This window comes from Charadrius vociferus, unplaced genomic scaffold (genome assembly GCF_000708025.1).
Source record: "Charadrius vociferus isolate BGI_N301 unplaced genomic scaffold, ASM70802v2 scaffold110, whole genome shotgun sequence".
Taxonomy (NCBI): domain Eukaryota; kingdom Metazoa; phylum Chordata; class Aves; order Charadriiformes; family Charadriidae; genus Charadrius; species Charadrius vociferus.
In genome coordinates this window covers 3,273,903-3,288,346 of record NW_009646761.1, presented here as the reverse complement: position 1 = coordinate 3,288,346, position 14,444 = coordinate 3,273,903, and the positions used below count along the sequence as shown (strand labels likewise).

Sequence of the window (14,444 nt, the reverse complement as noted above, 5' to 3'; positions counted from 1 at the left end):
ACAGAATTTCAGTAGTACAGGAAAGAGAAGAGTGTTTGATGAAAGAAGCTGGCATTGAACAGAAGCATCTGCATGTTTCTGTAGAAATTTTGACATCTGTGCTTTGCTTCTGTCCTCAGCAAATGTTTATATTTGCTGAAAAGGTGATTGTAAGCAGCTAGGAAGAGAGAATAAAATAGTTGATAATAATAGTGCTGCAACTGAGGGGGTGTACCTCCTAGAAGATGATACTAAATTTCAATTTCTTCCTACGCTGCTTTTAGGGGGGAAAAAAGATAAGAGTTTGACAGTGATTTTGGTTTTTTACAGGAAATTTTTTTTTCTCTCTTCTTCATTTAAATGTGTGTGCACATTTAACACTTAAATAAGAGTTCAAGCACTGTACATGTCTAACATAGAATAATATACAGGGATTTTCCTTTTTTATACTGGCCTCTTAGGCCAACTGAGGTATTGTGAACAGAGCCAATTCTTTGGCTAGGCTATGGTGCCATGGATATGTTAGCTTTAAACTATGCATTCCTGTTGAGATCTGCTAGGTTCTGTCCTAGGGTATGTTTACCTAATTGCCCTGATTGCAGAGAATACCATGTTGTTATGCATCCCTGAGAAATGCTCCTTTTAGAGCTATTACTGTTCAAGCTATTAGCTATTAGCCTGTTCAAGATTGATAAAGGAGCATGTGGGCGTAACATAATACGTCATTTCCAGTTAATATCTATCTTTAATCATTTAATAACAAAATGCTATGTCTGCTCTTCAATGTTTAATCAGGAAAGGAAAATTCTCTCTCCCAGGTTGACACGCACATCTGTCAAAGGCAGAACCACATCTCTAGAGATGGAATTTAAAACATCACAATTTTTAAAGGTCAGATTCTTCCTGCCCATTGGTATCTAGAAAGTACTTGTGTTCCCGTGTTGTGCAGGTGGGGGTCACAAGAGAAGTCGAGGAGAGTTACAGCCTTGTGCTTAGCAGAGAGCACGTAGTTCTTGTAGACTTGGTTTGGGGGAGTAGAGCTAAAGGCTGATCTGGGCATCTCTCTGTCATGGCCAGTGAAGTGAAAGACATGGCTGTATGGCAAAAGTCATCTGCTCCTCTCAGATGACTGTGTGCCTGGAAGCACTTTGCTGACTCTGTTCTTAAGAGCAGGATGTTACTGCGTATTATAATCCATTGTAGAGCTAATTTTGTCATTAGATATTTATGGTAGGCTGAGGGGTTCTTTTGGTGTCTTTGTTTTCATTTTTCTTTTTCTTCTCTGTCACCACCATATTAATAGGAACTAAAGCTACAATTTCACTTGAAGAGAAATTAGGAAACCTGTATACAACAAGGAACTCTTCGTTTTCAGGAGTATTGTACAGAAACATAATTTCCTTTCACAGAGAAGTTGTATCTAAGGACAGAAATAATACACCATCAAAAATGCCAGTAGTTTATTTAAATAGTTTTGGTATCAGTTTTAATAGACTGTAGTACATCTTTTTAGTTCAGTTGACAAAATGTACATGAACACTTAATATTTCATTTGATGTTTTGACTTGAGAGAATTGATATATCTCAGGTTTCTGCACAATTCTGTTTACGTAAGAAAACTATTTCTGCTGCTGCTTTTGAGATAGAAATGGAAATGAAGTTCTATGTTTTTAAAGACTGAGAAAAATAGAATCGGAAAGTGCAATGCTGTTTCCTAACAGAAGACTGCTGGCATTTGAAATACTGAGTGGTTGGTGTATACAAAGTTTTTTCTCATATGCTCTGTCCCCAGTCTTTAATCAAATCTCTTCTTTCAGTAATGCTTATGACTTTGGTAAAACTTAAAATAAATAAAAAATAAAAAAAAAACCTTTTGTAAAGCTTCTCAAAGAAAGAAATTGAATCAGATTACATTAATCTTGTTTGTTGATATTGAAATGTGAAGTCAGGTATTTTAAGGGCTAATATACTTTATTGAGTGAAATCTTTCTTTATTTCTTCTGTTTTGGCACAATTTATCTTTTATCTGGAAATAGTGAAATTTAATAACATAATTTGCTCTGAATAAATTTTGAGTTCAGCATATATAATCAGAGCAATCCAGTTTGGTAGAGTGTTATCATAGTGTGCTGAGAAATTTCTGGAAGATATATACAAACAGAATTCAGCCCAAAGAAATATCTTTCAGGGTGTATCATTTTACTTTAATGACTTCTGGGAAAACGATGTTATTACAGTGGAGGGTTTTGACACCATCAGCTGATCTTTATGAATGGCTCTCTCTTGATATAAATGTACCATTCTTTTGTTTCTTTGGCATGGGCCTCGTCATATTTTTATGAATGTACAACGGAAGTACCTGGATACTTTTTTTTTTCTTGGAAGCTGTGCTAAATCTGCTTTTATGGGATGCTGAATTTGTGTGCTATTTTATATCTTACAGCCTGAGGAGCTACTTATGTGTATGCCTGGTAAGCTTTACAGCATCTTTGCTGTCTGTAAAACCAGTGACACTACTTTTTCACTCATTCTAGAAAGCAGGGAAAATGTTCTTAACTTTATTTGTTAATGGTGTGTTACTGCATAGTCACAGTCATATAGAGATGGAATTCCAACAATTAAATACCATAACAACTAGGTTCAAACATAATTGTTTGTACTAGATCAATAGGTCCCAGGTATTGTGCCAAATACAATTAGGACTTTTCCTTTAATGGACACATGAGAGAAAATCCTTTTCTGAATGGAGGTGGTGAATTAGTTATCTAAATGCATTACAAACTTATATTTTTGTACTTTAATCTGAAGAAATTCCTGCATAGTGTTTTTGAAAAGATTTAAATTAGATTTTCAAAGTATGGAAGAAATTAAAATGTGTGTTTGTTTTAGATGAAGTATATACAATTTGATTTCGAATAGTAAGGTACTTTAAATAATGAGTTCTGATCTGGTTGCTGAGAAGCCTATTTGCAGGAGTCAGTACTCACAGTACTTTTCTGTTATTTCTAAACTTGAGTCTTCCCTTTGACCAGGTAATGTAGTCTTCTAAGATTTATCTTAAAGTAGGATTTGAGACCTCTTCCAACTCAGATCTGTCCTGAAATATATTTATGCCTATCTAGTCCTTGCCATGAGCTCAGATGATGTGTCATCTTCCCTGTAGCTGTATCTCAAAGCTCTAGATCCTTCCTTCATTCTCCACTTTTTAACAGGCAAGGTCTCCAACATGTTGCCATTCACATTATTTTTGTTTCAGAAATGCTGTTTGATGCATTTTTATCCCAGGACAGCAATTGTGTGTACTTATTATTTTTTGTTTGTTTTTGAAATATGGAGCTTAGTTTTTCTGTTAATGTTGAGTTTATTCTTGTTTATGCTATAGCGAAAGCTGAGTTTAGTCAGCATTTACGTTGCTGTAGTGTTTCTTCTGCTATGGTGGATTTGATTGAGTCAGACTTTCTCTTATCTGACAAATAAATGAAATTAAGAGCAGGAAGTCTCAATATAGAGAGTCTTGTGGAAAGTGTGTTGACCTCATTTATAAAATCATTAAGTGAATAATCTTTCTTAAATATCTGGAACAGATAAGCTGATTCATTAACTTATTCCTCAGCTTTTATCTTGCTGTCTTCGTTGTATGTATTGTCCAGTCTTAAGTGTCCACCTTCAACAAAGGCCAGCAGTGGATGATGTTAGCACTGACTGTATCTATTTGGAGTAAGAATTTTTACCAACTTGGCTCCACAAAATACCTGACTGTATAGCATCTGGTAGAATGTTCATCTGTGTTTTCAGGTGCACTACAATGTTGGCAAAAACCTGGCTGACAAAGGAAATCAAAGTGCTGCAATCAAATACTACAGAGAAGCTGTAAGGTATTAGGAATTTTGCTGCTTTAATGAACTATCCTGAAATTGCTTTCATGTTTAACATGAAGAAAATGCTTAGGTATCCATTTTCATGGTCTGGAGCATTGCAAAGCTAGCAATTCGCATATGGTAATACGTGTCCCATACATAATAATAATCTCTTAAATTTTACATTTTAGGTTGAATCCTAAATATGTACATGCCATGAACAACCTTGGAAATATTCTGAAAGAAAGAAATGAGCTCCAAGAAGCAGAGGAGTTGCTGTCCTTAGCTGTACAAATACAGTATGTTTAGAACAATACTAAGCAGTGTTTTGCACCAACTGAGCAGAAATGATACAGTGGGATCTTGTGTTTCGAATGCTCAATTGTCCTCTCTCTTGGTTTTTTTTTTTCCCAATTTTCCCAGACCTGATTTTGCTGCTGCATGGATGAATCTAGGAATAGTACAGAACAGTTTAAGAAGGTTTGAAGAGGCAGAGCAAAGCTACTGGACAGCAATTAAACACAGGAAAAAATATCCAGATTGTTACTACAATTTAGGGCGGTTGGTAAGTGCTTTTGAATAAGTGATAGCTATCACAGTAATCTGTATGTGTATATATGTAATTCTGCTGTACTGTTAAATGCTGGTAGTTATTCCAGTTTGCTTGATTTGTAGTTCAGGGTGACTTCATATTTTCAGTAGTTTTCTTATTGCTTTCCCAGTGTACTTCCTTCCATACCAACTTTGGTAGTCCTACTTTTTCATATAAAAAGATATAAACAAAAATATAGATAGTGTTCTTTTGTTGAAGAGATAGTATTAATCATTTCTCAATATTAGACTGGTTTGCAGTCATTAGAATGGTTAGGTAGTAGAACTCTGCCAAAACCAATGTTTAGATTACTAGAAATATTTCTATTAAATATTTACTTATCCTGTTGTGTTGATTTCTAAATTGCATGTTGGTTTTCCTCCGTCCCCATCCTACTGGTATGTGCATATTTGAAAACAAGCCTGGCTCCCAGAGAAAAGCAGTGTAAAAGTGTAAAATTAGTACATAGCAGTCTGTCTTCCATACTACCCTAGTATTCTTTTTACATTTCTTATTTTTGTCTATAAAAACAAGTTCTACCAGAATGGAATGAGACATTAACAACTCCTTAGTGCATGATAAGAAAGTAAAACAGATCAGGATGAAATTACTGGAGTTTTCTTTCTTTTTAGTATGCAGATTTGAATCGCCATATAGATGCATTGAATGCATGGAGGAATGCTACAGTTCTGAAACCAGAGCATAGTTTGGCTTGGAACAATATGATTATACTGCTTGATAACACAGGTATAAGCCCATTTGAATGTTTTAATGAATAATTCAGTGTCTTGCAAAACTTAAAGCTTTATCTGTATTTATCTAAAAGGATTTCTGCCTCTTATTTGGCTATCAAGATACTCTGTATAAATATAAGAATACCTTCTGACTCACTAGTTTTAGAGCAGCACTTGAAATCCAGCCCATAAATTGAATTTCTGATGCTTGTTTGAAATGTCATCATTGTGCATGCATGTTTGTATTCTAAACCAAACTTGAGCATACTTGAATCTGTGCTTGGTCGTTCTTCTGAAAGTGTTGTCTGTTGAAAACAAAATGGAGGTTTTCTATTTTCTTATTCTGCAGGGCTGTACATTTGTGTGTGTGTGTGATACCTGGTTTTCTTTAAAAATGCGTGTAATCAGCTATTCATACAACATGCGTGCTTGCAGCGTGAAAAGTAACTAATAAGGCTGTGTTAAAAGATGCTTTCTCTTTTTCCACTACATGGGCTCCCAGGCAACCTAGCTCAAGCAGAAGCAGTTGGAAGAGAGGCCCTGGGATTAATACCTAATGATCATTCCCTTATGTTTTCATTGGCAAATGTACTGGGGAAATCGCAAAAATATAAGGTAGGTAACTAAAACTTTCTGAGTGTTTTGCGTTTGGATTCCTACCCCCCTCCCTGTTTAAACTATGTGTAAGATTTTTATAGAAGCTGTTTGAGGAGGTCATTGTGGACCATGACTTAAATAATCGGGTTTCAATGCCTGTATCTCTCACAGTATTGCTGTGTGATTCTGGCCTAAGTTCATCCCACCTTATTTTAGATGCCTGTGTTAGGAACATTGCTGCCCTAAACTATGTCGATGGTCAGTGGAGAGAAATAGGCTCTTCAGCACACTAGAGGGCAGTTAGGGTCTTGTATTGCTTCACTGCCAACAGAGAGAGCCTGCTCTGATTTAGAGGCCTGGGTTCAGCAACTAAAATTAGATGTGATACGTTAGTTCTTGGGCTTTCTGTACGTAAAAGAAGCAAGGTTTACCGTTACCTGATACAAATTCTAGCCTCTTTGCCTCAGATGTTATCTAAAATACAGATATTACAGACTTGCTAATCACAGACCGAGGATAGGCTACCTGGGTAATGCCAGAATATTATGAAGAAAAAGTCCATACATTGAGCAATGTATTGAACTTTCTCTTGGATGCAGTGGACCAGCCTGTGAGTGGTACCTCAGCATTAGCTACTTACATTTACAAGTAGTAAATGTAATGGAACTGATGAGAGAATGAATTATTTTCCAAAAGGAATGTATGAGCTGATAGAGAGTAAATCATATATAGTTAATATGTTTAGTTGCTTTAATTGACTCCATAGTCACTGATGTATGTGATAGGGACAAATTAATAATCAAGGAAGTTTTTGGTATTCCTCAGGAAAACATCCTTTACTGAACTGTGGCCTTTGGGGGGGTTGATGGCTTTTTGATAGTGATAAATAGCAGTACTGAAGGAACATCCTTCAGTATATGCAAAGTAAGAAGATTTTATGATGTTGAACTTCTCAGAATAGATACATTTTTCCACCAGTTACTGTGTCCACTTAAATTTCTACAGACCTGTTCAGCTGTGGAGTCATAACCTATCCACATGTGAAGCCAGGGCCTGTGACAACGCAGCACTTGTCTTTTTTTGTGTTGGTGATGCTGTTAGACCCCCCGCCGTTACTGTTTCGCTAGACTGGCTGGGTTTTTTTCTGTACACGCTCTTTCTTTTCTCTTTCCACCTGAGACTGTTATAAAAATATATATTTTAGGTGACTTTAACAAAGCTCCAGAAGGATACAAATTAACATCCAGAATGTATAAGGGATGAGATTATGGAGGAGGTAATTGCTAGGATTATTTTGGTGAGTCATGACTGTGAAAGAATAGAGGATTGTATAGTTATTCATCAAGAAAAGTATGCAGCATGACAGAATAAAGAGCATTTATAGTGAAATAAGTAGGAAAAAGTAAGTTGAAAACAAGCTAGAAAACTTTTCTGGGTATAGGAGAAACAAGTCTGTCTTAGTGGATTTAAAAAAAAAAAAAAAAACAAAAAAGGAGGTACTTACTTTGATTGCTAGCTCTGAAAGGTCATTATGCTGCAGGGGAATATGTTGGAGACAAAGTAGAAATGATAGTATCAGAAAATGAACCTGACTTGAAGTCAGCATCCTGAATAAAGCAAAAGGAGCAGTGAAGCCCAGGGAAGAAAGCAGGGAGCCAGTGAGTGTTTTAATAGTTCAATATGGAGTAGTAGGTTTGCATAGAGCAAAAAACTTAACTAGTATCTTGAAACTGATGGGTTATAATGGGAAGAGCAAATTAAGGAAATTGGAAAGTGGACTCACTTAGAAAAGGTTATGATCTCAGCAGCTGTATTTTGCATCACCTGGAAAGAGGAGATACAGGTTTTTTTAAATGGGAGAATGCTAAATGACAATAAAAAGCATGGAAGATAGAGATTTCTTGTCTACCCCCTCACCATGTAAAAACAGAGAGAAGTGGATGGCTCTTTAAGGATTTTTATTGAGTGTTCAGGATGGGAAGGGAGAAGGGGGGGATGGAGACTGTCAAGGTGATGGAGGTAATTTTTAGAGGGCTGCCTGGCTGTGTCTGATGTGTTGTATAACCTCAGGCATTTTGTTTATTAGGTTACTTGTTATGTGTCTGTATAAAAGTTGTTACTGTATTGGCTCTGTTGCCATAAAGTAAGATTTGTTCTGGGGTTTTTTTGTTATCTCTTATTTTAAAAAGATGTTGATTCAAAAAGGATTTACTACATTATGAGATATGTCCTTCCAATAAGCACACAACATTCTCCTTCAGTTTCAAATGCACTTTGATTTTCAGCAGAAGATGGTTTTCCGAAGTGACCAAAAAAAACCCCAACCCTTTATGATTTCTGTTCGTATCTACTCATGAATGATTTATTGTTCCAGAAACAAAAGCACATCAAGGATGAGTTGTTTTGGTGGTTTTGTTTTGTTTTTTAATTAACATCTGTGATACCAAGTTAGAGTTCTCCTTTAAACGGTTGTTCTTGTCACAATGGATGAAGAACCAAGCTATCTTTAGTTCTTTGAAAATATAAATGCTGTATTTTTGTTATGTATACATCTATGCTTTTTCTGTAAAAAGTACAATAAATCAAAACCATTCAGCATTTTCTGTATTTGAAATAAAGCCAGACTACAATTTTGTGCTGTGGCCTTGGCAGTAGATGGAATGCAGTGTGCTTACCCAAAGCCTTTGCTATATGCAGTGTGCAAGTTTCTTGGCAACACTTAGGGATTTGGCAAGATAGATCAATTTGAAATATCACTGGATGTACTGGAATGTATATTTACTCCATATATCTACAGTAATATGAATATGATGCACCTTAAATAGCCTTTAATCAGCCAGTATACTTCTACTAGCTGCTGAGCAAAGCAGTGGTGATAAAAATGTTTTCAGCATGTAGCTGAAGATGTATGGTAATGGCAGCCAACTCTGAGAATCTATTTCATTAAATTTTCTCGGAACACATTGCACATCTTGTCCCATCGTGCTTCAGCAGTGAAAGGATGAGTCCATACATTAGGTGCTTCTCCTTTGTGTAGGTGGCAATTTTTAGGCATAAAACTGAATTAATTGGACAGCACATCTCTCATTTTGATTGCTATTAACCTGCCCAGTGAAGAAAGCAGAGATTTACTTAGACCTGTTAACCTGCCCAGTGAAGAAAGCGGAGATTTACTTGTTACACCAAAATACTAAAATTTGCAGTGGAAAAAAATAGTTTTCTGGGACTTTCAGACTACTACGTGCTTTCAAGTGACAATCTACTGTTGATTTTTAGGCTTGGATGTTTGTATGAAAAGAGGAGGTTATCTTGCAACACCACTAGATTTGCCAAATGTTTGAGTCTTAGTATGTTTCTCAGGTGACTGAGTTAGAATCATAGAGTAATTTTGACTGGAAAGGACATCCAGTTCAACTCCTGACCCAAGCTAGAGCCATCTCTAGTTGAACACTTTTGCAGATGGAGATTCTAAAACCTCTCTGGACAGCATCTGCCAGTGCTTGACCACCCTTATGGTAAAGAAAAAAAAAAAAGTTTCCTTTTATCTAATTGGAATGTCCTGTATGCCAGCTTGCATTCATTGTGTCTCATCCCGCCTCACAGACTTATCAGAAGAGTCTGTCTCCATCTTCTCTCTATAATCTGATCAGGTACTTGTAGATAGCAATAAGGTTTCCCCTTCATCTTCTCTTCTGAAGGCTGAAGAGATCCCGTTCTTTCAGCTGCTCCTTGTATGTCTTGTGCTGCAGCCCCCAATAATCTCGGTGGCTGTCTGCTGGACTTAAAGTATGTCCATGTCTTTTTTGTAATGGAGAACCCCAACCTGAACACATACCCTAGATATGGTCTCACAAGTGCTAAACAGAGGAGAAGGATTACTTCAATGGACCTGCTGGCTGTACTTCTACTTAATACAGGTCAGGATGCGGTTGGTTATCTTTGCTGTGAGGGTATGCTGATGGCTTTAATCAATTTGCTGTCTACCAGGCCTACCAGATCCATTTCTGTAGAGCTGCTTTCCTAGACAGTTGCCCCCCAGCCTGTACTTCTGCATGAGGTTATCCCATCCCAGATACAGGACTTTGCATTTACTTTTGTAAATTCCTGCAGTCCAATCCTGCGCGACATCTTCATTATTGATCTGGATGATGGGGCAGACTGCACCTTCAGCAAGTCTGCAGATGGCACAAAACTGGGAGGAGTGGCTGATATGCCAGAGGGTCATGCTGCTGTCCAGAGGGATCTAAACAGGCTGGAGAAATGGGCTGGTAGGAGACTCATGCAGTTCAACAAGGGAAAGTACAAAGGCTTGCAGCTGGAGAGGAACAACCCCAGGCACAGTGCATGCTGAAGGCCACCCAGCTGGAAAGTAGCTTTGCAGAAGAGCACCTGAGGGTCCTGGTGGACACCAGATCAATTCAAATGAGCCAGCAGTGTACCCATGTGGCAAAGGCAGCTAATGATATCCTGGGCTGTGTTAGGAGTGTTGACAGCAGGTTGAAGGAGGTGATCCTCTCTACTGGTGAGACCACACCTGGAGTCCTGTGTCCAGTTCCAGAGAGCCATGGACATACTGGAGAGAGTCCAGCAAAGGGCCATGAAGATGATGAAAGCACTGGCACATCTTCCCTATGGGGAAAGGTTGAGAGAACTGGGACTGTTTAGCCTGGAGAAGAGAAGTCTCGGGGAAAATCTCAATGTATATAAATACCTGAAGGTGCAAAGAGGATGGAGCCAGGCTCTTTTCAGTGGTGCTGCATGACAGTACAAGAAACAATGGGTGCAAACCAAAACATGGGCTATTCCCTCTGAACATCAGGAAATGCTTTTTTACTGTGATTCTGACTGAACACTGGCACAGGCTACCCAGAGAGGTTGCGGAGTCTTGGAGATGCTGCCTGGATGTGGTCCTGGGCAGCTGGCCCTGCTTGAGCGGGGAGGTTGGACCAGATGACATCCAGAGGTCCATTCCAACCTCAACCATTCTGTGATTCCTGCTAGTCCATTTCTCTGTCCTGTCCAGGTCCCTCTGAATAGCAGCTCTCCCCTCCAGTGTATTGACTACTCCCTCCTCTTAGGTGCTGTCTGTAAAGTTTTTGGAAGTGCGTTCAGTCCCATCATTCAAAACATTAATGAAGACACTAAATAGTGTGGGTTTCAAAGAGACCAGTGCATCCAGGAACATTAATAGTCCGAGTATGAGAATGCTGGGGCTGCTGCTTATGCCAGGGAAAAGCAATGCTAAAACTTGCGCTATGGAGTCACATACTCCCTAAATTTCCAGACATCTGGTTCCCTCGTTCACTCCTATCCAAGTATTCCTTTTCCTGAAACAGGATGTCCTACAAAAGGATTTGTCAAGAACCCTAGGGTTTGTAATTTCCTTGACCTGAGAAGATGAAGGCGCTTTCTGCATCGGGCTCTCTTGGCTTCAGAGTGGCAGCATCAGGTGTGCGAAGGAATGCTCTGAAAGGAGCATGTAGTTTGGATTTGAATTTGGACATACTGGGAAGCTCTTAAGTCACTCAAAGTTGATTGACTCAATCTTGACATCAGAAATTTCTTTCCCCTGAGGGACCCTTAGAGAGCCTTATTTCATGCTTCACATGAGAAGATGGTGGAACCAAAAATCTGGCTGACAGGTTTTCTTTTTCAGTAGAGCCTGTGTTGTGCTTTGTGGATATAAGTAATAAAAGGTTAGCACAAAGGAAAGGCCTTTTGCCCAGATCATTGTTCTCACATACCTCAGACAGCAAGTATGTGCATTCGTATGGAAGCCTACCACACTGATGTGTTTTTATCTTCAGGCCGTTTGCATTGAAACCAAATGGGCAACTTCCCCTAAAACACAGCACAGCATAGAAATCTACCTAAAATTCGCTCTCTAAAATATCTGCGCTTGCATACAAGCCAGTAAATATGCTTCATTTGGATTGGGGGGGTGTATCTTTTTAAACTTTGGCAGGAAATATGCTCTGGAACAAAAGTATCTACATTAGCAGCTAGTTTGGGAAAATAAAAATGTTTGAATTGGAGAATAAATTTAGCGGTAAATTGTTCTCTGAATATTTGGTGAGGGAGCTCAGCTTTCCTAAGAAGTAGTCAGATATCAACAGTCGTAAGAGCACACTGTGAGTGGGAATACGGAAAAGATAACACGAGGAGATGTGAGGAATATTTCAGTTGGCTTGATTTTTTAAGTAGCAGGCACTCAGCTACTCTTCATTGAGACCCATGTTGAAACATCTGTTTGAAAGGGGTTTACTCGAATACCCCCATTTTAAATGCTAAAAACTATTGTAAAGGGAAAGGTGTCTAAAAGCTGTTCGCTCAGATACTGAATGACATTATCCTTAGCTTGATTGAATAAGTAGGGAAAACTACAGTAGGTAATGTTTGAAAATATTATAACTAGGAAAAAAAATAAGTAAACTACTTCGCAAACTTCACTAATGCTTAATAGCTCTCTGCTAAAATAACAGCAACCTGTGAAAGCATGACACTTATTTGTAGCATTATTGCTATTTTCTGGAAGCTGTAGCCACCTGAGCTACAGAATCACACAGGCTTAGAATATACATATAGTCGTAACTTATAGATACCGCATAGTTTGGGAGGGTTTTTAATTACAATCGTGGGTAAATTCTGTGTTGTTATATCTATTACAAAAGTAGCCTGTCTCATTGACTTGTTCTTCTAAATTATTTAGGAATCTGAAGCTTTGTTCCTCAAGGCAATTAAAGCCAATCCAAATGCTGCCAGTTATCATGGTAATTTGGGTAAGAGCCTTTCTAACTCTTATCAGCTGTATTGTTTGTTTGCTTCATATTCATTGTATTTAAAAAGAAAAAGCAATCTTTTGAGCCGCCTTCTTGCTGGGCAGATTTCTATGTTAACTTCTGGAAAAACTGCCAGCCAGAAGAACAGGGTACTAAACCAGAAAAGCTGTCGCACGATATGACAGATCAAGAGGGCTGCACAATCCAGCCCAGAGGTAGCTGCACTTCAGTGTCTGCAAATTGGTTCATTTATGCTATGCTTGTAACCCGCAATGAGCTCACCAGATAAGAGCTGCCACTTATGGCTGCAATGTAATTCATTCCTTCGTCATTCCCATGCCAGTTCTGCTCCCAGGCTTTGCTCCTGCATTTGGCAACAGAACAAGCAGCTACTGTGCCACCAGCCAGCGACAGACCCTCACTGAAAACAAATGCTTTAATGTTGTTTTCCAAGTGATTGGCAAGATTGCACGTTATTCAACAATATTGCTAATGAAATTCCTCATTGATGTTCCAGCTGTGCTTTATCATCGCTGGGGAAATCTTGACTTGGCAAAGAAGCACTATGAAGTCTCTCTGAAGCTTGATCCTATGGCACCGGGGACCAAGGAAAACTACAACCTCTTAAGAAGAAAACTGGAGCAATTGCAAAAGAAAGGCGGTGCCTGATGTTTCTTTTCAGGTTGTCCGTGCATGCTGTTTACAATAACTGTTACATGGGTACTTTTGACCACGTAAAGGATTCGGTCATTATTTCTCAAAAACAGTAACACCACCAGCACCACACACTTGACTGTCCAATTATGCCCTCCTACAGATCCTAACATTTCGGCTTGAGGGATCGTTTTATTTTCACTATTGAACTGCTTTTAAAGTCCCTTAGAACATTTTTATAGGTATATGAAAGCAATGCAGATGGAATTTCACAGCTTTCACTTGTAATTTGATATCTTCATCTGCCTTTTTAGTAGCAAGATGAATATCAGAAGGCAGTTTTATTTCTGAAAGCGATTCTTTAAAAAGTGCAATTTCCTGTTTAAATCCCGTTCTTTTCAAGTATGAACAATATCTGTCCACTTCGGTTTTATTACTGCCTTCTACTGCCAGTCCTGCAGAGCCAGTGGAAGAATGGATTCTCTCCAGCACATCAGTCTACTCATGTAATTTGGGTTATTCCCTTGTTCTTGTTTGTGGCTCCACCCTGTGAAGTGTCGGATTTGTACAGGAGTAAGTGAGGACAAGGATTTGACCATAAATATTTGTCAGACAGTGTACTGCTGAGGTATGCTTGAGTGGAGAAAATACTCTTAAGATTAAGGCAAAGATTTTAGCAAGCAGGAAAGGGAAAAGAAGTGTGAGGAAACAGAGGAGTCAGAGTTTCTGTTCTTGCAGGCAGCCTCATCTAGCACAGACAACTTGCGCAACAAGTTAGAATTGCTTTAGCTCCTGTGGCAGATCAGTGGTCTAAACACAGTATAGCATCTGCAGGAGCCAATTTCTGTGTTCTCAGGCACTTCAGTCATTTCTGGTTAAGGACATTACACCTTTCAGCTCCTATATTGTTGGTGAATAAGGAGAGAATTTCTGTGAAAAAGTAACTGGGCAGAGCACCTGACCTTGGCTGTCGATGTATTAACTGGAAGGAACTCAGCTTCACCTTTGTCTCCTGTGACTCGTGCTTGCTAAAGTGGCAGTTAAATAAGCATAGCTCTTAACACATAAACTGATTGATGTTGGATGATTTTGGAGATGGTATACATTCATACAGTGTCGCTTTTCAAAATGTGCTATGCTTTAATATGTGTTTAAACTCTGGCTGTCCAGAGTTGTTTGTCTTGTGCTAATATTTACACTCCTGCTTCAGGACTTAGTCACATGTCTATTTATTGGTTGGGTTTTTTGTTGG

General features: G+C 38.5%; 1 protein-coding gene across 1 annotated transcript in view; it reads left to right on the top strand.

The window, feature by feature from the left end:
• Positions 1-13,207, top strand: part of TMTC4 (transmembrane and tetratricopeptide repeat containing 4) — a 53,099-nt gene extending 39,892 nt beyond the window's left edge. The window contains exons 11-17 of the mRNA XM_009891861.1: positions 3,775-3,854; positions 4,028-4,135; positions 4,260-4,401; positions 5,061-5,175; positions 5,665-5,777; positions 12,469-12,538; positions 13,056-13,207. Coding sequence (XP_009890163.1) covers positions 3,775-3,854; positions 4,028-4,135; positions 4,260-4,401; positions 5,061-5,175; positions 5,665-5,777; positions 12,469-12,538; positions 13,056-13,207 — 780 coding nt within the window. The remainder of the gene's footprint in view (positions 1-3,774; positions 3,855-4,027; positions 4,136-4,259; positions 4,402-5,060; positions 5,176-5,664; positions 5,778-12,468; positions 12,539-13,055) is intronic.
• Positions 13,208-14,444: the final 1,237 nt, after the last annotated feature.